Here is a 24,138-nt window from a genome sequence, read left to right as displayed (position 1 = left end):
ATGTTGTAGGCCACCTCAGATACTGAGCTGTCACGAGAATGGCAAGTGCCATTTAATCTAATATTTAGAAGTGGATACACGGTATTCCTGATGCTGAGTAGGTACTATGCTCCTCAGCTAATGTGCCTTTGTCTTGTAGTCAATATGACATTTAAGCACAGTTTATGAGAGACATATTTTATAAGCTAGGTAATCCCATCAAAGCTTTGTAGTACATATGGCGTGGTGTTTTGTGTTTTTTTTTTTTTTTTTAATCTTTTAGTTCAGTGAAAAGTTCCATATTTGCAGCTAGGTATATTGAAAGTGCTCAGATAATGTTTGTCAGATGAGTGAGCTAAACAATAAGTGGTCCAGATCTCTGGGAGCTTTCCAGAGAGTGGGATGATGGTATCTGTCAAGTTTTAATATGTGAAATATACTATGAGCTTTTAAATGCTATCAAGAAACTTGAGTCATCCTAAGCCCCCAAATTTTCAAATCCAGTCTTTTCTTTCTCAGTTTTTAATTTTAACTTTGTTATAAAGGTGTGTGGAAACGACATCACGATTGGAGGTTTGGCAAAGCCTCTTGTACCCTGCTGCTCCAACTTTAGTGAACAGGGGGATCATCTGGAGGACTTGTTGAAACAGTGCTGGGCCCCATCCCTAGAGTTTCCGATGCAGTAGGTCTGGGAAGGAGCTGGATAATTTGCATTTGTAACAAGCCAAGCTCCTGGGTGATGTAAAAAAGTTCTCTTTGGGGATATGACTGCAAACATGCATTTCAACATCTATCGGTTTGCAAAGTTCTTTAAAAATTTAAAAGTTAATCTATTTAAAGGTTAATTTTAACTAATTTTTTTAGGAACACTATGTATTTTTTTTCTGTCTTAAATTTTTTTATATTATTTTTTAACACCAAAAACATTTTGTACTGGGGTATAACCAATTAACAGTGTTTTGATGGTTTCAAGTGAACAGCAAAGGAACTCAGCCATAGGTATACATGTATTCATTCTCCCACAAACTCCCCTCCCATCCACGCTGCCACATAACATTGAGCAGAGTTCCATGGGCTGTACAATAGGTCTTTGTTGGTTATCCATTTTAAGTATAGCAAACACTGTGTATTTTTGATTGAGATATAAATGACATGTAACGTCACATTCATATCAGGTGTACAAACATAATGATTCAGCATTTGTGTATATTGTGAAATGATCACCACAGCAAGGTCTAACTAAATATTTTGAATGAACCAATCAGTTTACTTTTGGAACGATGAGGATGCATTAGACATCCTCCTGTCTGAGAACAATGGTAAATTCTAAGTCGGTAGGGTCTGAACTGTACTCGCGGCTGTGGTCTTGGAGTTTGCAAGTTGTCTTCTCTACTTTCCAGCTCACCTAAGCTCTGTGACCCTCGGTTTCCTTCGTTGCAAACCCAGGTGATAATCCTGTAGCACGTTGTCCTTAACTGCCTGGCATTAACTTCTTTGAGGGCGAGGTCCCTGTCATCTGCCCATACCATAACCTGGCATCTGCTGGATGCTCAGAGAATATTAACTGAAGAAATTCCCATTACACCTACTTTGAAACTGAGGCATTTTAAGTGTCAACATGTGGTGCTCAATACGGTTAAAGAGCTTAGCAAATGTGAGAAGGAGAAGGTGGGGAGAGGCGAGCTTCAGATCATCCTGAGCTGAAAGAGAAATTGGATGGTGATTTATAACCGTGTGGACTATGCTTTATATAAAAGCCATCTGGCTTCATGCTTAGATCCATCTCCCTGTGCATGTCTTCATGGGCTATTCTTATATTTAAGCCTAGCCCCAAAGGGGTGTTTTTCCTGTATTCATCTTTGTATTTTGTTTGTTTATTTTTCTATGAACCAGAACTTAGTGAGAAATTCCTGTTGGCCCTTTGGTAAGGCATAGTTAGCCTGTGGTGCCTGCGTTGGGAACTGGTCAGTAGAAGATTGCCAATGTGCTCACTTGAGCAAAGAGTAGAGAACAGTGGCCAGCAAGCTGAGTTCAGGTTCCAGAAGCCCTTTTATAAGAAAAATGAAATGGCTGCCAACAGTTAGATAAAAATCAATATACTTCACAAGCAGTGATCTTCCAACTTTTCTTAGGGGAAAAAAATTGGCAGTCCTGGACTGATACTCCACAGGTAAAACTTGACTAAAACTGGATAGCAGCTGCCTCCTTTAGGTATATGTAGACTGCGAGGAGATCAAACCAGTCAATCTGAAAGGAAATCAGTCCTGAGTATTCATTGGAAGGATTGATGCTGAAGCTGGAGCTCTAATACTTTGGCCACTTGATTTGAAGAGCCAAAGCATTGAAAAAGACCCTGATGCTGGAAAAGAGTGAAGGCAGAAGGAGAAGAGGGAGGCAAAGGATGAGATGGTTAGATAGCATCACCAACTCAGTGAACGTGAGTTTGAGCAAACTCTGGGAGATAGTGAAGGACAGGGAAGCCTGGCATGCTACGATATGTGGGGTCACAAAGAGCTGGACACAACTTAGTGACGAACAACAGCAACAAGCTGCATTAGCCTTACTCCCCACTATTCCCTATTGTCTTAGACCCAGGCTTTTTACCTTAGTTTTTGCCTACCTGCTTCTTGCACACATTTGAGGTTTTTGGTTTTTTTTTTTCCCTCCAACTGTTATGTTCTCATAAGTTATAATTCCTGAACTTTCTTAGGAGATCTAAACTCTGGCATATGGTGGTTTAAAAAATCCCTGATTGGGGAGCATTTTGACATCAAAATAATGCCTGTTAACTTTATATTGATTTAAATAATTCCTGCCCTAGAAGATTTCAAAACACTATAAAAGAACATCAATATCGTCCACAAAACCTGTCCAAAAGGATGTTGGAGAAGTCACTCCCTCCTCTGTGAAGTCTTCTGATGTAAAAATTGGGCTTAGTTTGGATGGATTAATTATTTGCCTATCTTTCTCCAAGCAAATGAGTGACAAAACTGGGTGATTATTCTTCTTCCGCAGTGATACTGAACTCCTGCTGTTTGGTTGTTAATGCCCATGTGAATAGGCTTCATAGCTTACAGAACATCGAGTAAGTGTTCACATTCCAACCCTGCCATTTAATAACTGTGATTTTAGGAAGGCATTTAAACACACAATGCCTACATTTCCCCATATGAAAAGTGATGATAATACCTACCTTATCTAGTGGTGAAAATTAGTTGAAATAATAATGTATGGAGAAGAATCTAGTCCAGTGTTTCATGTTTTCTAAGAGTATAAATATTAGTTTCTTGGGAGGAGTCTATAAGGCTTTCAAGAAAGGGATAATTATCTCCATGTTACTAAAAGGAAGACTGAGGCTTGGGGAAATTAAGTACTTTGCTCAAAGGGAGCCACAAACCTCTGCGAAACCTGTGGTTCCTCAGATTTTACCTCTGGACCTGAGAACTCCTTGACTCCCATCTCTTAGTACCAATGCCGTCACGATGCCAGTGATGACCCCATGGCATGAGTTGGCTTTTCCTGCCTAGTAGATTCCCACATTGGTGTGAACGTGGGAACAGTCATGTAGAGTTGAACAGGAGGGCAGAACCTGACCAGAACTTCTTCTTTCTCACACTTCCCCCTGAAGGAACAGGAAGGCGAGAGGAGAGGACCTGTGATCTGGGCTTCCCTTCACTATTGTGAAGGGTGACTAGTGCTCACCTTCTATGGGAAGTTCTGAGATGAATCAACTTGAAATGAAAGTCTTACCCTGGCCCCAATCTGCTTCTCTAAGGGGAGAGTGCAGAAAAAATTCTTAGAACCAGAGCAAAGGGCCTTTAAGGGGTTAGCTTATGGATGCTGTATTTTTTCTGACTTTGTGTATATATAAATCAAGATGTATCATCATCAGTCTTGTGAAACTCCTTGGAGAGACACTTGCAGAGATTTGATTCTGAGTCTCAGAATTTATAGATTCTTTGTCAGTAGCCACTGACAAAGCACTGATAAAGCACTGAATTTTCATGATCACCTGGCAATATAATTTTAGCTTTTAGGGGGAATCATCTTGCTAACATGTTGATAACAGAGAGAACCATATGAAATAGCCAGTATTTAACCATTTTCTACCTACAAAGATGGCAGTTTTATCTGGTTGAGTTAAATACTTGACAAGGATGGAAATAGTAACAGATTAACATATATGACAAGTTAAGGATGGTCACTATCTCTAGATGCACTAGCAGTCTTGTGGCCATGAGAAACTTGAGGATATCCTGTAATAGAAACCTCCCTCCTCTCATTTGTTCTCCTCTTTCAGTGACTTTGCCCACACCTCAGACATTCTGGCAGTGACAGTAAACAGAGTTGAGTTACTTTAATTCTTGATTATATTCTTAATGACTTTTAATCTCATATACTTTTTGATTGGTTGACAAGTAGCTCTTTGCCTTGATCACAGATTTTGAAACTTGAAACTATTGACCAGATCTAGTTTCTTGGTGTACTACTTGCAAAATCTCCCAAATTCTTTATTAATGTTCACTAGGAAGCCATAACAGCCTGTGAATAAAAAAATGGATTTGAGTGTAATGTATGTGAAAGGTCCTAGTATTATGCCTGGCATGTGATAATAGTATTATGCCTAGCAGCATCTGAAATTGGAGTGGGCACAATGGTGATTTTTTTTTTGGCCACACCTCACGGCTGGTAGAATCTTATTCCCCAACCAGGGATTGAACCCAGACCCTCACAGTGAAAGCACAGAGTCCTAACCACTGAATTGCAAGGAAATCCCCAAATATGCCATTTCTTGTTTTTCTTAATGGCGATTTTTAAATTACATCTTCTGCAGAAATTAACACTACAGGTGATATGTATTGAAACAAGGAGAGGATGACAGAGCAGTTGGCTTCCCTTCCTTCCAGTCTTCAGCACATTGAGAGTGCAAAGTCTTGCAGGATTCTGAATTGGGTATTAAAGCATTTAAATGTATCTGCTTGGCTTTGCTTCCCTGGTTATCTGTGCTACCAGGATACATCTTGCACTCAGTTATTAATATGTCATGCTAGCCTTGGACTTGTGGGGCAGGAATCCATGGTTCAGCTTTGTTGTTTAGCTGTGTCTGGCTCTTTTGCAACCCCATGGACTGTAGCCCACCAGCCTCCTCTATCCATGGGATTTTTCTGGGCAAGGTTACCGGAGTGGGTTGCTATTTCCTCCTCCCAGGGATCTTCCTGACCCAAGGATTGAACCTGTGTCTCTGCATCTCCTGCACCGTCCTCTTTACCACTGAGCCACTGAGGAGGCCCAGTCCATGGGTCAGATACTCATGAACAACCCACAAGGACCATAAACAATGGACGCTGGCAAGTTGGCTGAGCCACAAAACTGAGTTTTTCAGGTTAGTGTGAGGCAACTGGTCACCACGCTGGCCTTCATCTACAAATTAATTATCCCATGACTCTGTTCTTTTGTATGTGTTGGCTTTGTGGGTGATATGATAGATTCTAGCGGTATCTCCATACCTGAGGATTTACTGCACTCTTGGGGTATATCAAGGTTCTACTGTTTTGCTTTGTTTTGCATTTACGGTCTGCTGCCTCTTGAAGACTTTGTGGTGTCTTATGAATTTAAACATGGGAGTATGACAAAAATCGGAGAAGGCAGTGGCAACCCTCTCCAGTATTCTTGCCTGGAAAATTCCATGGACAGAGGAGCCTGGTGGGCTATATCCATGGGGTCACAAAGAGTCAGACACGACTGGGTGCACACACACACATACACACACATGCATGACAAAAATACAAAACAATCCCAGACTGTCTAGAAAAAGCCCAGGGGTTCAGTGACAGACTTTTGAGCAGGTGAGCTAATAGGTCTAAATTAGCCTGTATCACCTTTGTTTAATGGGTGTGATATTTGCTTAAAGTCTGCTCTTGCTCGGGAAGCTGTCTTTTCCAGAAAGGAAGGACCACACTGTCTCATCACCTCTGTTTTGCCCTTTTCCTGGAGCAGGGCCTGGGAGAGAGTAAATACTCAATCATCACTTTTCCAGGAATGAATGAGGCTGCCAGTTTCCAGTTTGTCCCTGGGTGAAATTTGCCAACAAGTACTGCTCTTCCCCATTCATTTGAGAGGAAGCCATGGGGTCTAGAAGTTGGAATCTAAGTCTGTATCCTTCTCTGTAGGTAAATTCAAATTTTTATGCAAAAAAAAAAAAAATGTGATTCTTCTTCACAAACTACTTGTGTAAGGCTTAGGACTTTCCACGTAACTTAACAGAGGAGACTTTGACCTGAGAACTTTTTGGATAGAAAGCACTGATTCCAACAGGATCAAAGTGAATTTTTGCTTCAAGGAGCCCATTCATAGAGAGGCCACACTGTCATATAATTTAGCAGATCTCAGAACGTCTCACAACCCCAAATGATCTTTCACTTTCGGAAGATGACTTGAGTGTCTAGTACTCTGCCATTATAGGATTGTATAAACAGCATTTTTAAAAGTCTGTGTAAGGTCATTTCAGTTCAATCGCTCAGTCATGTCTGACTCTTTGCGACCCCATGGACTGCAGCCCGTCAGGCTTCGAGCTTGCTCAAGCTCATGTCCACTGAGTCAATGATGCCATCCAACTATCTCATCCTCTGTCGTCCCCTTCTCCTGCCTTCAATTTTCCAGCATCAGGGTCTTTTCCAGAGAGTCAGTTCTTCCCATCAGGTGGCCAAAGTATTGGAGTTTCAGCTTCAACATCAGACAGAATGAAAACCACAATCACAGAAAACTAATCAAACTGATCACATGGACCACAGCCTTGTCTAACTCAATGAAACTATGAGCCATGCCGTGTAGGGCCACCCAAGACGAACAGGTCATAGTGGAGGGTTCTGACAAATGTAGTCCACTGGAGAAGGGAATGGCAAACCACTTCAGTATTCTTGCCTTGAGAACCCCATGAACACTGTGGAAGGTACCAGACCCTTGACTTATGTCAGTCCATGGACTCAACAGTACTGCTACGAGATAGTTATCAATATCAGCATTCCTGTGCTACAGATAATGACTTTGAGACCTGACGCAGTTAACAGTTTTCTTCGGTTTTTATGAATACTTTCTCAGGGAACTCGAATCTAGTGTAGAGTTCAAAATCTGTATCAATAGATCCTGTCTCCTAATAATTGTGATGGAATGCAAGTCCCTCCAGGAGAGGGGATAGGTGGGGGACAGTAGCAGGCCCTTCTGTCTTGGCGTGAGGTAGTTTATCAGCATCTTTGTTAAAAGACAGTTACGCATCAGGTGATAGAGAGGAAAACCCAGGAGGAGGAATGGAAGGCAGACCAGTTAAGCTTGTCTGATTCTCTCTGTTTCCCAGAGACTCCAGACACAGCACTGGGCGTGTATGGCCTGAGTGCTATTGCCAAGGGACATTGGTATCAGAAGTGACAACACACTGACAGAAACTGCCAGTTACTGGGCACCTGCTGGGTACCACATACACACATCCTCGCTTATAATCACCACCGCCGCCCTGTGTGATTGGTGTAACGCCCATTTTACAGATCGGGTCATTGAGGTTAAATTGCTGGCGATCGTAATTCAGTAAATGGCAGAATCAGGATTTGAACCCAGATTTGTCTGACCCCAAAGCTTGTGATACCACTCTGTGGCAGAAACTGAAGAGGAATTAAAGAGCCTCTTGATGAAGGTGAAAGAGGAGAGTGAAAAAGCTGGCTTAAAACTCAACATGTAATAAACTTAGATCATGACATCCAGTCCCATCTCTTCCTGGCAAATAGATGGGGAAAAAGTGTAAACAGTGCATATTTTATTTTCTTGGGCTTGAAAATCATTGCGAATGGTGACTGGAGCCATGTAATTAAAAGATGCTTGCTCCTTGGAAGAAAAGCTATGATAAACCTAGATAACATATTAAAAGCAGAGACATCACTTTGCTGACAAAATCCCTATTGTCAAAGCTATGGTTTTTCCAGTGATCATGTATGGATATAAGAGTTGGTCCATAAAGAAGGCTGAGCGCTGAATTGATACTTTTGAATTGTGGAGCTGGAGAAGACTTGAGAGTCCCTTGGACAGCATGGAGATCAAACCAGTCAATCCTAAAGGAAATCAACCCTGAATATTCATTGGAAGGACTGATGATAAAGCTGAAGTTCCAATACTTTGGCTACCTGATGTGCAGAGCTGACTCATTGGGAAAAACCCTGATGCTGAGAAAGATTGAGGGCAGGAGGAGAAGGGGACGACAGAGGATGAGAAGGTTGGGTGGCATCACTGACTCAGTGGACATGAGTTTGAGCTAATTCTGGGAGTTGGTGATGGACAGGGAAGCCTGGTGTGCTGTAGTCCATGGGGTCACAAAGAGTCGGACGTGACTTGGCGACTGAACAACAGCAACAAAGCCTGTGTTTTATCCTGTAAATATCACTCCTTAAGCCCTCATCCGTCTCCTTTTAGCATCTATGTCAGCTCTTGACAGAGACCTCCACTTGGAATAATCCCTTTTGGGAGTGCTAGGAGGTTAGGGATCGTTACTCTGACATTGTAGCAGAAGAAATGTGCAGAATGCCGTCCTGAAGGAACACACACAGAGGCATCCTCTGGGCCTCTCCCAGGATACTGACCCCCTGGGGCACTTTCGCCTTCAGGAGGACCACTGAGTCTGGAAGCAGATACACAGAAGAGCTCAACTCTAACCGTCTGATCTGGGGCCCCCAGAATGAGGACTGACTTGGAGAACTTAGCCATGGTGCCCCTCCCAGGTCTCTCTGTTTCAAGGGAAAAATCGAGAAGTCAGAAAATAATTGGGCAATGAAACAATTCTTCGCAGTTGGAAGCAAAGTGGAAAAAGATAGCTACTGGAGGGATTCGAGATTCTTGTTTTCAATTTTCTTCTCTTCTCGAGAGAGTTTTTTTTTTTCGTATCCATATGGACTTACCCATTTGCTATAACAGCAGAGAGGCTCCTATAAAATTTTGTTAAAAATGAATTCTTGACAACATCTTAGAAAGCCCAAGTTATAAATATCTTAAAAGATAAGGAGGATACCATTGCCAAATTTAAGGAAGGAACTGGGCAAGGCATTAAAGAAGCACAGAAACAGTCTGACAGAAACACTCAAGCCCCATCCAGCCCCTGAGTCCCTCATTCTGAAGCTTTCTCTTTCAAAGCCACCAAGAGAGCTGAAGATGAATTTCTGAAAGCTTTGACGCTTGAATGGCCAGAGTTGAGACAGATGGTATGGAGCACTGTAGCCAAAGATGGCCTTACGTGTCTGCCAAACACGTAGCAGTTTGTGGGGCTTACAAGGGAGATACTCCTGAATGTTTCTCCACCTGGGAGAATATGAACCCCGAACATACCTTCCTTCTTTCTGGGGTTCCCTTCTAAAATCAGGACTGCTTTGTCCAGGCCCTGCTACTGCATCCTATGGTGGTGTGCACCCCCAGGACCGCACTGTGGCCCATGACCACGTGACCATTTGAGGCTGTTGAACACTGACATAGTGGAGAAAACTGTGAAACTGGGCAATCACGCATCAGGTCGTGGTCCCCAGGAATGCAGATCCAAAAGGCGACACTGGTGAGACAGGCATTCAGGAGGGCAGTCCCCCAGAGTACTTTTGGGTCTGGTTTCCTGGTTGGATTTCTTTTATTTTTTTCCTTCTATTTTTGTTTTTGGAAACTGGCAAGGGGAAGGAGTGTCAGGAGAGCATGGAGGCCTGGTAGATAGGAAACAGACCTTCCCAGTAAGTGTGACCACAGGCGCGGCCCTGCCCTTCCACCCCTCCCCATCTCCGTGCCCAGCCCAGATGTCACTGGAACCCCACCTTGAAGGCATTGCTCGATCCATCCCTGACATAGCACAGCTCATCCATCCTGAGGCTTTCAGACCAGCCCCAAAGGGCTTGGCCTGGCTGCTGTTGCCATGGTAATGGAGTGCCAGGCCTTCCTACGAACAAGAAGGACCCTTGCCTCCTCTCCGTTTCCGCTTCTGCTCCTGAGTGTGGCCCAGTGCTCTGCTTTTGCTCTGGGTCTGCTCTCTCTGCTCTTCTCCATTGCGTCCTGGCCTCTAGCCATTTTGACTCTCTTTTGGGTCCCAGAGTGTGCGAGGCTGCGTCCTGCATCAAGACTGTCCGCCTTTAGGTCCCCTGTGATCGGCGTGTTCTTCTCGTCCCCATCTCGGTGCCTGGCTCACTCTTACGTCTCAGCTCAGATTTCCCTTCAACATTCTTGAGTACGTACAATGCACCCTATGCTCTTCTGGGTGCTTGGGGTTACATCAGTGAAGAGATCAGACAAAGGCCTAATTTCTGTGGATCAACTTTTTGTCTCTTCCTTGAATTCTCACCTGACCCCCCCATCCTTCCAGGCTTGATCAAGTCCTTTAGCACATGACAAATGCTATCGGTGATCTGTTTGTTTAATGCCAGTTCCCCTGCATTAGACTCTAGGTTCTACAAGGTCAGGAATTATGTCTCTTTAATTCACCACTGTATACCCAGTACCAGCACACTGCCTAACACCCTGAAGGGGCTTAGATATGGGCGAAGAAATGGATAAATAGATGGGTGAATGATAATTGTTTTTGTTGACAAGTAGCAGTATCAGGTGGAGGATCACACATACTTCTGGAAGGAAGTTGTTTGTGCTAAGAGACTCAAGAAGCAGCTACACTGTGCTTTTTAAGTCCGTGGAACTTACAGGTTCTTGCTCAGCCTTGCCTGAGGTCCAGGTGTCCCACTACCTAAGCTCTAGGCTTTTCATGTTTGGTTTTTCTTTCATGACTATGACCAAGCCTGACTCTAAAGCAGCATCTGTTTGCCTTCCTTGTCAATTTCATCTTCTTGAGATGGAGACCTCCAAGGGGCTTAGTGAGGAACTAAACTCATCAAAACTAGCACCGCATTCACTTGGTCTGCTTGGAACCCTACCTTCCCCTGGGCTCTTCATCTGGATTAATCAGTTTCATACACTTTGCAGTCAGCTATGCTGGTATTCAGAGTAAAATGCTACCATGACAACTGCCACAACAGATGGTATTTGATCAGTCTCTAAGCTACAGAGGAGATATACAGCAGTGCTTCTGAGGTTTGCATATTTTAAGTTATCATGAGACCCAGTCCGGCCTTAACCATGACTGAAATGTAAAGTTTTCCATTTGCCTCCAAGCCCCCTCCCTTCTCTTTCCAGTTGTTTGCCATTTGTTTTGATTTTCCTTGCTCTCTGCCTGGCCTGGATGTAGATGTATTTCTGCATGTGGGAGAGCTAGGCTACATCGTACTTGGTCCATGGAAGTTGCCCTGCAGGTCTAATGTTTAGAGACTGTTGAGAAGCTATTCAACTATGGGATGGAGATCCTGGCGGAGAGTGGGGGGGAAAGGCTTAAAATTGCCAGCCTTTCTCTCTTGGATGTTCATGGACCACACAGGGTGGAGGCCACATATGGCCCCAAAGCAAAAGGAAACCCTGGGAAATGCATCCTGGTCTCACTGTGTCCCCTTACTCTGCCCTCTCATCCAGCTCCTTTCTCCTCCCAAGGCCTCTGGTGTTGTGGTCCCATTTCTCAGCTTCCCGTCTCCACCCCAGCTAGCATTGCAAATTCCAGGAGCTTGATCCCAGAGCTCTTGGACCCATTTCCATGTCTACAGCCATAGCAGCCTTCTCACCCAGGGCCCCTCCCCACCCCTTCAGCAACACTGGAATGTCAGACTTTGCACAGATATTTTTTTCAGCTAATTTTGGAAAGCAGTTTATATTGGCCGCTATGTGTTAATGAACAACTTCGGTTCTATTTACATATTTTGCTGGTGAAGAGTCTTTTCCTTCGCTCTGCCTCTCAACTTTAGCAGGACCCGCATCCCACACTAGATGTCTGGATCCCATATGAGCCACGAGGCTCTTTAAAGATGGGCAGGCACCTCATTGTGCTGTGATGGGAACCCCAGGGGCTGCCACTGGCCAGTCCCCTCCGGGGATGCTGTGGGGGAGTGTGCAGCCTCAGTCATATAGGAGGCTGGATTATTTACCTGAACAGTGTTTATAAGAAAACTGTAAGGTGATTTTGAATCACTAGAGAGCCTGGATCAAAGAAACAGTCTCCCCTTCTGATCTCATTCCAAGTGAAGCGGGAGGTTGGAATCCACATCTGACCTTGCTCCCCAGCCCCATGCCCTTCCTGGGGTAGAGATGAAAAGAGTATGGGTCTCTGCCGCCTTGTCAGGCATGAGTTTTAACCTTAATGGAACATCATTAAAGAATGGATTTGAAACTTGAGGAATGTGTTTTGAACTCCTCCTGTGAGCAGAGAATTCATGGTAGAGGGAGAAAAAAATTCAGGGCGCTTGACGGGCTTATGAATCGTCTTTTAAATGATGAACCAAGTTCTTATTTTTAGGTTTTACGTTTTCTGGGAGTGCAGCTCAGCCATCTGGATAGTGTTCCTGTTTCATCTCCTCTTTAGGAGAAAGCATTCCTGGTGCCCTGGGGCCTCCTCTCTTCACCTAATGGAGGAAGATCCTAATGTTTCCCTTGTTTATTAGATGCTCTGATTCTCCTGGAAACGGAGGGGAGTCGGGGTGTGTGTGGACCCTAAAGAGGAGGATTGTGTAAGTGTGGACTCCTGGACTGGGAGGAGAGCTCTGGACCAACTCTCGCAAAAGGATGGAGCATAGTACCTGGCACAGAGCAGACATCACATAATTACCTTGATTGAATGAGTGATTAAAAGAATCATCTCAGATTTCTCATCCTTGGCACTGCTGACATGTGGCGTTGGATAATTCCTTATTCGGAGGGATCTGTGTTAGTAGCAAATGTAGCCTCTGAAAACTAGATGTCAGTTCCCTTCAGGGTTGTGACAACCCCGAATGTGAGCAGATGTGGCCAGATGCCCCCCCCCACCCCGGAGGGGGGGTGCACAAAACCCTCCTTTCTTCATCTCCTTCACTCAGCAAAGAACTACTGATCAAAATTATGAAATTCATTGACAGAGTGCTAGGACTCTGTAAAAAAAAATCAATGAGAGATGAAGTATTCTAGGTAACCCATGTATATTATTCCTCCCCTTAACAGAATTTAGGACTTCCCTGGAGGCTCAGAGGATAACGCGTCTGCCTGCAATGCGGGAGACCCAGGTTCGATCCCTGGGTTGGGATGATCCCCTGGAGAAGGAAATGGCAACCCACTCCAGTATTCTTGCCTGGAGAATCCCATGGACAGAGGAGGCTGGGGGTCGCAGAGAGTTGGACACGACTGAGCGACTTCACACACTAACAGAACTTAACATTTAAAAAGAAAACCCGTGGATCAATTGAAATGTACCAAGGCTAGCCTTGCAAGAAGAAATTACCATGGACTTTAAATGATGGCACATACATCAAATGCTCCATAAATGTGCTCCTTGGAAGGGAAGTTCTGTAGAATTGCCACGTTGTAGGAGAGCAGAGCTTTTCCTGACTATGTTGGTAGGCGTCCTTTTTTATGTGTTCACTGTCACACTGCCACAGTATTGGTGAAAAACACTTAAACCTACCCAATCTCAGCCCACCCACGTGACACCTCCCAGGGTAAATAACAAGCATACTATTTTTGATTTTTCATTATCAGGTTCAGGGGCTGTCAGCTTTTTTCTGCTTCTCATTTTCCACAGGGACATAATTGCCAAAGCCTCCCTTTGGAGCTGTGCACCACGAGATATTAAAAGAAGTAGGTTTGGGTCCTGTATAGCACAGGGAACTGTATTCAGTGTCCTCTGATAAACTATAAGGAAAAGGATATGGAAAAGAATGTATATATAACTGAATCACTTTACAGATTAACACAACTTTGTAAATCGACTATCCCTCAATAAAATTAATTTAAAAATTAAAAAATAAACACATACCCCCCCCAAAAAAAAAGTGGATAGGATTATAGGAAGAGACAAGTAGTAGCAGGAGAATTTTGTAATTTTACCGTGATTTGAGTGGTTTTGGCCTGTTATCACTGTGTACAATAGCATGAATTCTCAAAAGCACGCTTTTGTAATAGAGTGCAGTCACATTTAGAGACAGGATTTTTATTTCACTTCTACACAGAAGCTGGCTGCTCTAAAACACTTTGCACAGGATCCTCCCAGCCATTCTCTTCCTTCTCTGGTCACCCCTTTCCTCCCCCCACTTCCCTCCTAGATGGTAGCACCTGGTTGTCACTGTCGGTCACTCTGCACTGGGGAGAAGAAAGGAGTGCTTAAAGCCATCTCATTTTTCCTCCTGCTTTGTAAGATACCACTTTCTGCCATGGTGGCAGGCAAAACCCATAGCATCAGCATTTATTTTATTTGTGGGAAATTGCATTCTACCCCTTTTCCTAGAGATGAAAGAGTGCCTCCCAGATGAAGACCCTGGAAGCTGGGAAAGAGATGGGAACCTGAGCTTAAAAAAAGAAAAATGTGAGGATGGAGCAGATTCTTTTTCAGTGGATGCAGTTTTATTCAGGTGTCCCCAAGCTTAACTTAACATGTTTAGAAACTGCGAAGACTGAGAACAGAGAATGCCAGACATCAGGGGAGGGTGGACATGAACTTGAAGACGACTGCATTGGAGCCAGACTGTACTCAAATGAGGGCTCGTAAAATGGAGACACTTTACTCTGTGGCTATGACGGAGCCATCAGGATGTTGCTTGGGGGAGGAGAGGAGAATGGTCACAAGCACAGTGTGATAGACAGTCATTTATGGGTTCAGAACAAACCCCTGGGGTCAAATACTGGTTTGAACTCATAAGCATGTGGCTGGAGCCTGGGAAGTCGGGCGGGGGCTGGTGGGTTGTAGAGGTAAGGAAGACGTGAAATGCAAACTCTGTGAAGTCCAAAGTTCCCTCTGTCAAGTCCAAAGCAATTTGTTTTATTTATGGTTACCATTGACATGAATCAAGCCTGAACATTTTCCTGTAGACCTAAAAGTAATTAACCCTGACAACTGAAGTCAAATTAGACCTTTGGGAATGACCTAATTGCTCTTTCCTGCCGTGGGGGGTGGGGAACGTGAGCTTCCCTTGGCCGTAGCATCCACCCTGGAAAGGCTGGAAGGCCTCTCAGGCTCTGGTGGGGTCGGGTCCCTTCTTGCTACAGAAGACACAAACGACAGAGAGGTTGGGTGAGTTGGCAGCTCTCCTCGGTCCTCTGCGATGCCTGCCATCCTGAGAATTTCGTGAGTCAACACTACCCAGATTCCTGCTGAAATTCCCATTCACTCTTTTTATATTTGACCGCTTGCCTCCTCGGGGGCTGGAAACCTCTCCCAGCTGCTGCTGGTGGGGGGGGGGGTGTGGGTCTCCTGACCTCATCCCCACCTCCATGTTTCTGGCAGCTGCTCAAGTGTTCAGGATAGCACTGCTGACAGTGATCAACACGAGAGTTCCCATTTCACCCTGGTTATTTGTGGCAGCCGTGAGCAATCCAAGGCCTCGACTCTTGGCACTGTGTGTGGTTAGGATATTAGGTAACGTTTTCCTGTGCAAGTACAGACAAAGGAGAGTCCTGACCTGCATCCATCCATCCGTCCATTTGGCATTTTCGAGTCATTTTTTTCCTCTTCGAGAAACTTAGCAAATGCACAATGAACCCTCTCTCTGACATAGCCTCTTGTTCCCAATAAGAGATGGCTCTGGAGAAGGCTAAACATTTATTGAGAGTATATTGTGTTTTTTTCCTCCTAGATTGAAAACATAGATGCCTGCTTGAATTTCCTGGCAGCTAAGGGAATAAACATCCAGGGACTCTCTGCAGAAGGTGAGTGAGCGCTTGTCTTCAAGTTGAGCTTTCACTGTTTGAAATGCCCAGCTGTTACTTACTGATGACATTTATAGAGTAAAGCCAGTGGGTCCTGGTAGACCCTTCCAGTCTTGTTTCTTTCTGGTTTTGAGACTGCTCAATGGTTGTCTACACTTGAGGATGCCAGTTTTCTTGACAACCTGAAGAATCACTCCAAGAGTGCCGATCCAACCATGCCAGCCTTGTCTGCCTGGCACAGAGGGAGCAGTAAAGACGGAGCTGGTTCTCTCTGAGAAGGGTTTCATCACACAATGCCGATTTGATTCACATGACCGGCGAGTCAGTCAATTATCAAGCCAGGCCTTATCTGTGGGAGAGAGAACACTTAACCACAGAACATATTTAAATCGTACAAGTTCCCAGGGAAAAATGCCTAATCCTTATCTCTTACTTTTGTTAGAAGAAGCAGCACTTTTCCTAGCTCCAAAAAAAAAAAAGCACGTGATTTATTAATGAGACTCTCCATTCTGACATCCTGATTAGTTTTTAATTAACTCCAATTTGGTGGCTAATTAACACATTAGTGTTTGCTGGTGGTTTGCTGTTCAATTAAGTGTTGGTCTGGAGATGGCTGGTCTGAATTCTTAGCCTCCTCAGGCAACGTCTCACTGTGGAAACTCGCCGTCTCTCTCTCTCCTGTTTGTAAATATAAGCAGCTGCCAGCTCCAAGGCTGCCACAGGCCCCGGCATCCTCCCAAACTCATTAGGCTGCACCTGCCTCCAGTTTTCCCAGAACAGGTAGAGCCGTGTGGGCTTCAGATGACACCACCCTAGCATGCTTGTGTTTTGCAAAGTTGCCTGTTAGCGTCCACTCTAGGGGTTAGGGTGGGGAGGCGGGGAGCGCTGAGGAACAACGCAGCCCGTGGAGCAGGTAAGTTTGCAAATATGAACCTTTTGGGCCCTGTTCCTTACCTTTGCCCTGCTGCGTGGCGAAAGCTTGGTTGTCCTGGCTGGGTTTCTGGACTGTAGTCTCTCTCGGTTTTGGAGGTGGGCGACCACTATTGGTGCCTTGTGTCTCTGATCGCAATTCCCCAAGTGGGACCTCTAATAGGCTGGGGCTGTCCTGGGTCAGGTATGGTCACACTGCTTCCAGAAGTCTCTGAGCGAGCTCCTGGTGATCAGCCTTCATCTCAGCTCAGAGAGAAGGGTCCACAGAGGATTGCTTGGTCTGGGCTGTGGGCCCTTGGTGGGCCCTTCTCCACCAGGGATGAGACCTGGGCTGAATGGCATGTGGCATGCACCTTGCTGGGGTGTGGGGGGTTGTTGGTGGTATTTCCATGGAGACGTAGGCAGATGCAAATTTCTGTTCCAAGGAGCACATCATTTCTTCCTGGAAGAGAGTGCTGGTGTAGGTGGTGGGCACACTTTCGTTCTAGTTCCTGGGTGTGATTAGATCCTGGGCGTGTGCCCTCACAGCGGAGCATCAAGTTATGTGCAGCAGAAGGAGCTCCAGGGGATGTAGACCACAGGCCAGCTTCATCTCATATGGTCTGAAGGGGACCCTAGCCACCTGCCATCCATCTACACATTGTCCTGCCTTCTGCCTGCCCTGTCTCTCCCCCGCCCCCACCTGCCCCATCTTCTCTATACCTTAAGGCATAGACAGTCTACTCAACAAGTGTTTGTTGAATGAATAAGTACCAACTGCACCCAGGTGGCTTAGTGGAATCCACCTGCCAACGCAGGAGATGCAAGAGACCTGGGTCCGATCCCTGAGTCAGAAAGATCCCCTAGAGGGGAAATGGCAATCCACTCCAGTATTCTTGCTTGGAAGATTCCACAGACAGAGGAACCTGGTGAGCTACAGTCCATGGGATCGCAAAAGAGTCAGATACGACTGAGCAGCACGCACGTGCTTTGAAAGCTTTTATCCACATCAGCCCCAGCGCTCACAACAGGTGTTGGAATTTACAGTAGACCAAGTTTACAGACGAGGAAACTTTGCCTTAATGAAGTTGTGAAGCCTCTAGTGAGTGAGTGGCAGGGCAAGGTGTTGAACCCAGGTGATTTCAGACCTCACATTCATGGTGTCTTTGGGAACAGCAGGTGGATAAAATGCAAGCATGCCATGTACAGGTGAAAGAAGCCAAAACAGATGTAGAACCTTTGTTCTAGTGGACACTGTCTCAGAAGATGCTGGGCAGCTCCCAAAGGCACATCCTGCAGAGGGACCAGCCCCGGCCCCCAGCCAGTGGTGGGATGCGGCCTCTGTGAGTCTCTGAGCAGAGAAGAACTAGAACCAGTGGGTTGAGAATCAGTCACTGGGGTAAAACCATGAAGTGAGTTTTTCAGGAACTGCCCCCAGCTGTGCTTTGCTAACCCCCATCTTTCCTGCTGGGTCGAGGCTCATTTAATATCTGGGCCAGAACCTATTTCTCTTCAGTCTTGCACAGTTATTGGGAGATGCAAGAGACATGGGTTCCATCCCTGGGTCGGGAAGATCCCCTGGAGGAGGAAATGGCAACCCCCTCCATTTCCTGCATGGAAAACTCCATGGACAGAGGAGCCTGGTGAGCCTCAGTTCATGGAGTCTTGAAAGATTCAGACACAGCTGAGCAGGCACGCGTGCATGCACATGCTTTTAAGGCTTTATGTCATAAATTTAAGGATAGATTTGTGTCAGTATTTAAGACTCAGTCTTGTTCATTTTTAAACTTCAATCTCAAACTCAAAGCCTTTTCCTGGTGTCCTCCCCAGAGCAGGTGGCTTTGGAAGACTGAAGTGGGGTGGGGCACGATACCTTCCTTCCCCATCCCTCGTCCCCGTGCCTGAGCGGCCAGGATCAGGGCCAGAGCAGAGAAGCAGAGTTCTGCCAGGGATGAAGTTGCTGTCCTTCTCTCAGATGACTGTCATTGCCACTGCCCCTGGGTGGGGGTCTCTGTGTGCCCTGCTGACTGGGCACTCACTCCCACGCTGCTTCCAGGGTCTGGTGGTCTTGATGGTCTGCTGGGAGATTTGACCAGTTTTTCCGCTGGTAGCATTCACCTCCCATCCCCCTGATTAGGACTCCTTCTCTCTGTCCCTACACTAAGGTGGCCCCAGTAAGGCCGTAGACCTCAGCCTCATGATCCCTGCATTACCCACCATAGAGCAGCAGAAATGTGTGGGCTCTGTCCTCTGCCTGTAGTAGTGGAACAGACCTGCTGGCACCTGGATGTCCCCAGCATACGGTCTCTGTTGAGCTGTTCCAGCATAGGAGGCCCACAGGCAGCTCTGCCAAGTCTCTTCTAAGCAGGGGTCCCCACGGGGCCCTAGGGTACCAGCCCCACCACTTGGAGTAATTCTCTTGGGGCCTCCACTCCCTTGACTTGAAGAAGCACATGGACCCCACCTCCTTGCTCCTTGGGTAAGGGGAGGGGATATCCTGTCTCTCAGATCATCAGTCATGACCACCCTTGCTCACCCCAGTGCCATTCTCTCATCTGGATCTTCTCCTGACTTGGGGTTGGGTGGGTCGAAGTGGGTGATACTGGTCTTTGATGGTAAGACTGATTCTGGACTAGTACAGGCTTGTGGGGGTGGGGGGAGTGGGTGGCTGGCCCCAAGTTTTGTCAGTTCCTTGAACTTACAAATCAAGAGTACCGAGAGCATTTTATCCTCAAATGAGTCTTAGTCACAATTTCAGGGTTATAGGGAATATCTTCGTTGGACATACTGTTCAGTTATAGGAAAGGAAATCATATTGAGAACTCACCATGGGCCATCACTGGGCTGAGAGCTGTACACAATTTTTACCTTATTTGATCCCCCAGGAACCTTCTGAGGTCAGTATTTATATTACCCCATCTTACAGATGAGGAAACTGAGGCCCAAAGTGATTGTTACATGTAACAAAAGGGAGGCCCGCAGTTAAGCTTTGATCGAGCTACTCACAGCTGTAGATTTAAAGACGTTGTGTTTTCTACTCCTTACCACTATGCACACTTCCAACCACTTGCATAACTACTAGAAAATCATTATAGTGTTTAAAGAATAATGTCATATTAATGCTTTCTGTTTTGCTTTTGAAGATGATTGTGCACCCCAAGGTTCCTCCTCTGATGAAAAAAAAAAAAATCAGTGGTTGGAAAGCCCCACAGGCACATCGCCACCCTTTCCCAGTGACTTAAGCAGGTTTGGAACCCAGGAGGGTGTATGCACCTGTCCTTGAAGCATTTCAGCAGCTCAGGCCCTGCCCTGACCTGCCTGTGAGAGAGCCACAGGGAACCTTTGTTCCAGAGCAAGACTGCCAATGCCTGTGAGCCAGGGCTGCAGGCCAAGGTGAGCCCTGCAGAGACGCTGCTCGTTTGCGGCTTCTCCCACCTCCTCGGTGTTCCCAGAGGTTGGACCCATCCACTTGCTCCTGGAGACTGGCCAGAGGCCTGTGAGCTTGAGTCTCACCCTGCCCTGGGTGACTGTCTAGATCCCTTCAGCCTCTTTCCTACCACACTTCTGTCACCACCATCTGTAAACCTGTCCCTGGGAGGGAGGCCTCTATTCCTGGGAGTGTTTTTTTTTTTTTTTTTTTCCTGTTGCAATGAGAACTCTTTGGATTTATTCTCTTATCAACTTTCATATATAACATACAGCACTGTTAATTATCTTATCATGTTTTTTTTATTGCATTGGTTTATTTACATCAAGTAGCTCCTCCAAAAGAAAGTCCTTTTTTCTCACTCTCTTCATCTAGAAACCCTTACAAAAAAAATATGGAACGCTTCACGAATTTGCGTGTCATTCTTACGCAGGGGCCATGCTAATCTTCTCTGTATCGTTCCAATTTTAGTATATGTGCTGCCGAAGTGAGCACTTATCTTATCATGTTATACATTACATGCCTAGTTCGTATTTATCTTAAAACTGGAAGTTGGTACTTTATTGACTGCCTTCATCCAATTCCCCCACCCCCACCTTTGGTAACCACAAATCTAATCTCTCTTTTTTTTTTTTTTTAAGAAAAACAATTGTTCACTGATTAAAAACAAAGTTTATCTTCAGAGTTCATAAGAGATCCTAAAAACTCAATAGAAAAGTAGTTATATCAATACAACAAGTTATTCTCTGAAGAGGAAATGCAAATGGCCATTAAACATAGGAAGAAGTGCTTCACCTCACTAACATTCTGAAAACTACTAGAGTAACCTGGTACACCTACTTTCATGTATTGGATGATTAAAAATTTAAAGATCTGATAATAGCAAGTGATTGAGAGGTAGGTACTCTTTCCTTGTGGGAAGGAAAGGTACCACTTTCCTTGTGGGAATACAATTTAAACTATTCATCTGGGCAATCAGATTCCATTAAAAATCTGAACTATTTGTTACGCATGTATTTCACGTTTCCATATCTCTCTTTGAGATTATACCTGGGAGTTTTGAGAACACCTGGCATTTGCGCTGCCTGGCCCTAAGCCCGTTCTCCCGTGATGGGGAAGCAGAGGTTGGGAGGGGAAGGCTTTTCTTATTCAGCACACATTTGCTGGGCATGTGCTGTATACCAGGTGCAGTTCTAGGCACCAGGGTACGCGGAGAGTCATGTCAGTCATACAAAACTAGCTTCAGCTCCAATTAATAAGAGAGCTGTGCCGGTGGGATGCACAGGATCCAGTCAGTGGTACCCAAAGAAAGGTAACAGTCAGCTCTACCTGGGGCCGTCAGGGGGCTTCACAGAGACAGTGATGCTTCCCTGGGCTTTTACAAGATGACTAGGCTTTCACCAATTGGAAAGGGAAGGTGGAGGGAATTTTAGATAGAAGTTAGGGCATAGTAATGTGATGGGCACAGAAGACTTGCTTTTTATCAGTCTTACAGGTTGCAGGCAGGGTGATGCTTCTAGGTGCCTCTGACAAGGAGTATAGGCGTTTGGCATGAAATCAATCCCTGGGTCAAGAAGATCCCCCCTGAAAGGAATCTTCTCCAGGCAGTGCAAATCCCAGGTTGCTGACTTGATTAGTTCAAACCTGGGTTTGTGGCCCTGATAGCCAGAGACCTGCTGCTGAGCTCTCCTCCTCTGATCCTGAGCCGGGAAACAGGAGGTCTTTCTGCACCGTTAGGGTAAAAGCAGCAGGCGGACTGTCTCCATTGTCCTGCTCGGCGTCTCTGGAGTCCTGCGGTGAGCGGGACCGTTTCTGTCCCTTGCCAGCAGGGGGCGCGGTGGGCTCTACTCCCACCTCCTCATCCACTTCCCCTGTGGGCACTGATGGGCTTGATGAGCAGAAGAGCTGCCGCAGTGGGATTACGTAGATGGCGCAGCTAGGATCCACAGCTCATTTGTAAGTGTACCTTACACCGTGGCTTAGGGGGACTGAATAGGAATCCTGAGTCTGCAGTCTAGGCAGCCTTCCCTCTGGCTCCCAATCCCTTCCCTACGAAGCAGCTTTCTTTGTATTAGATTATTAGATTATTCCAATGCTTGTGCCTTAGTAAATCAGACTTGAGGTTTCTTTTAAATAATGTTGAAAGAAAATAACTGTATTATTCTCCCATCTTGCCCAACATGCCCTGCAGCATCTATGCAGATTAGGAGCAGTGAGTGGCAGTAGAGATCAGTCAGAACCCAAGGAGAGTGAGTCAAGGCAATACTGAATTCTAGTGGGAATTAGACTATGGTCTGTATAGTTTATCCTTCAGTTTATGTGCAGGTGGCCATAGGAGAGAAAACAGAACAGGGCTTTTGTGCTGGTTTCGACGCCCTGCTAGCTCATGTCTCCTTAGACAAGCCATTTCTCTCTCTCTCTCTCTCTCTCTCTCTCTCTCTCTCTGTAGGCAAGAATCCTGGAGTGGGTCGCCTTTCCCTTCTCCAGGAGATCTTCTTTACCGAGGGATTGAACCCAGGTCTCCCACATTGCAGGCAGATTCTTTACCATCTAAGCCACCAGGGAAGCCCATCTCTCTCTAGTTCTACTTTTTTTTTTTTTCCTTTCTAAAGATCAAGAGTGTGAGGAGAGTTGATCAGAAATAAAAGGATGCTCTTTTTGCAAAGCCTCAGGAAATGTCATGGGGGGACATTTTTGTGGGCTGGTGGATTTTGTTTTTAGAGAGCCTGGGTAGCCAGCTTACCAGGCCTTGTGGCACACAGACAAATGCCATTTGGAAATAAGAACACAGTTCTAGCTATTTTGGATGCTGTCTGTTAAAGACCACCCATGGCATGAACTGTGTGCCTCTTAACTCCAAACAAAGCATTCACTATGGTTGAGTCCTGTGTTCTGAAAGGGATAACATGTGGTCTATCCATATAATGGGAGAATTCCTCCCAATATAAAGAAACGAACTAATGATAATCTCACCCAGATGAACCTTAAAAACATGCTCCATGGAAGAATGAAAGTGTAGTTGCTTAGTCATGTCCAACTCTTTTCGACCCTATGGACTGTAGCCCACCAGTCTCCTCTGTCCATGGAATTCTCCAGGCAAGAATACTGGAGTGCATTGCCATTCCCTTCTCCAGGGGATCTTCCCGACCCAGGGATTGAACCCAGGTCTCCTGCATTCTTCCATGGAAGAAGCCAGATGCAAAAGACTACAGGTCACATGATTCCACTTACAGGAAATTGGCCCAGAATAGGCCAATCAATGAAAATAAGATTAGAATTTGCCTGAGGGGATGGGTTTGGGACTTGATTACAGATGAGCGCTTTTCAGGGGGATGGAAATAGTCTAAAACTAGAATTTACTAAATTTACTAAAGATCATTATACACTTGATTTTGCGGTTGTAAATTATGCCTCAATAGAGCTGATTTCTTTTTTTAAAAAGAGATGCCTACTGAGTTTTCTCTAAAATGAGATGATCATGGTTGGTTTTCTTCTTGGGCCTGTGGCTGTCTGGAGGGGATGGGCAGGAAAGAGGGACAGCTCCTTAGGCTTCTTGTAGGTGAAGAGCCTGTGCTGAGTTCTCCAAAGGCGGCAAGTACAACTTTATTTTCTGAACCAAACAAGGAAGTACAGAGACAGGCTGCATGGCTTTTCTTTTCTCTTTTAATCCTGTTAATCTCCATAGCATCCCTATGGGGAAGGTGTGGCACACATATGCCCATTTTAAAGAAGAAAACTGAGGCTCAGAGAGGTTAACTCTTGGAAAAACTTTGAAGTCTTCAAAGGATGGACTTGAGAAATGCAAACCCCGGTCTTTGCGACTCTAACAATCAGTGATCCATCAAGTAAATGTGCTTCTTCCTAAGAAACAGTGTATTCATGGGAGCGCTGGGCCCTTTCACAAATAAAAAGAGGTTTTGAGGAAGAATAGAACAGTTCTGAGCAATAAATGACTGAACGTCACAGGGAGAGATGATGACAAAGCGGCTCCGCTCCTCTGCCCTGGGCTGGGCAGGTAGATGTGAGGGAGCCAACGTGGACGTACCTACTGTTTG

At 45.4% G+C, this 24,138-nt stretch overlaps 1 protein-coding gene and 1 non-coding gene across 10 annotated transcripts in view; one reads left to right on the top strand and one right to left on the bottom strand.

Annotated features, from left to right (window-relative positions):
• Positions 1-24,138, top strand: part of NAV2 (neuron navigator 2) — a 783,526-nt gene that overhangs the window by 517,733 nt on the left and 241,655 nt on the right. For all 9 annotated transcript variants that reach the window (XR_011484330.1, XM_070457299.1, XM_070457298.1 and 6 more), the window contains one exon: positions 15,675-15,747. Coding sequence is in view for 8 of the 9 variants with exons in the window: in XM_070457299.1 (XP_070313400.1) it covers positions 15,675-15,747 (73 nt within the window). In the remaining variant the exon portion in view is untranslated. The remainder of the gene's footprint in view (positions 1-15,674; positions 15,748-24,138) is intronic.
• Positions 20,472-20,578, bottom strand: LOC139031940 (U6 spliceosomal RNA). The gene has a single exon (XR_011484489.1). It is a non-coding gene; the product is annotated as a U6 spliceosomal RNA (small nuclear RNA).

Source organism: Odocoileus virginianus, chromosome 28 (genome assembly GCF_023699985.2).
Source record: "Odocoileus virginianus isolate 20LAN1187 ecotype Illinois chromosome 28, Ovbor_1.2, whole genome shotgun sequence".
In the NCBI taxonomy this organism is placed as follows: Eukaryota; Metazoa; Chordata; class Mammalia; order Artiodactyla; family Cervidae; genus Odocoileus; species Odocoileus virginianus.
This window is presented reverse-complemented; position numbering and strand designations above follow the sequence as displayed.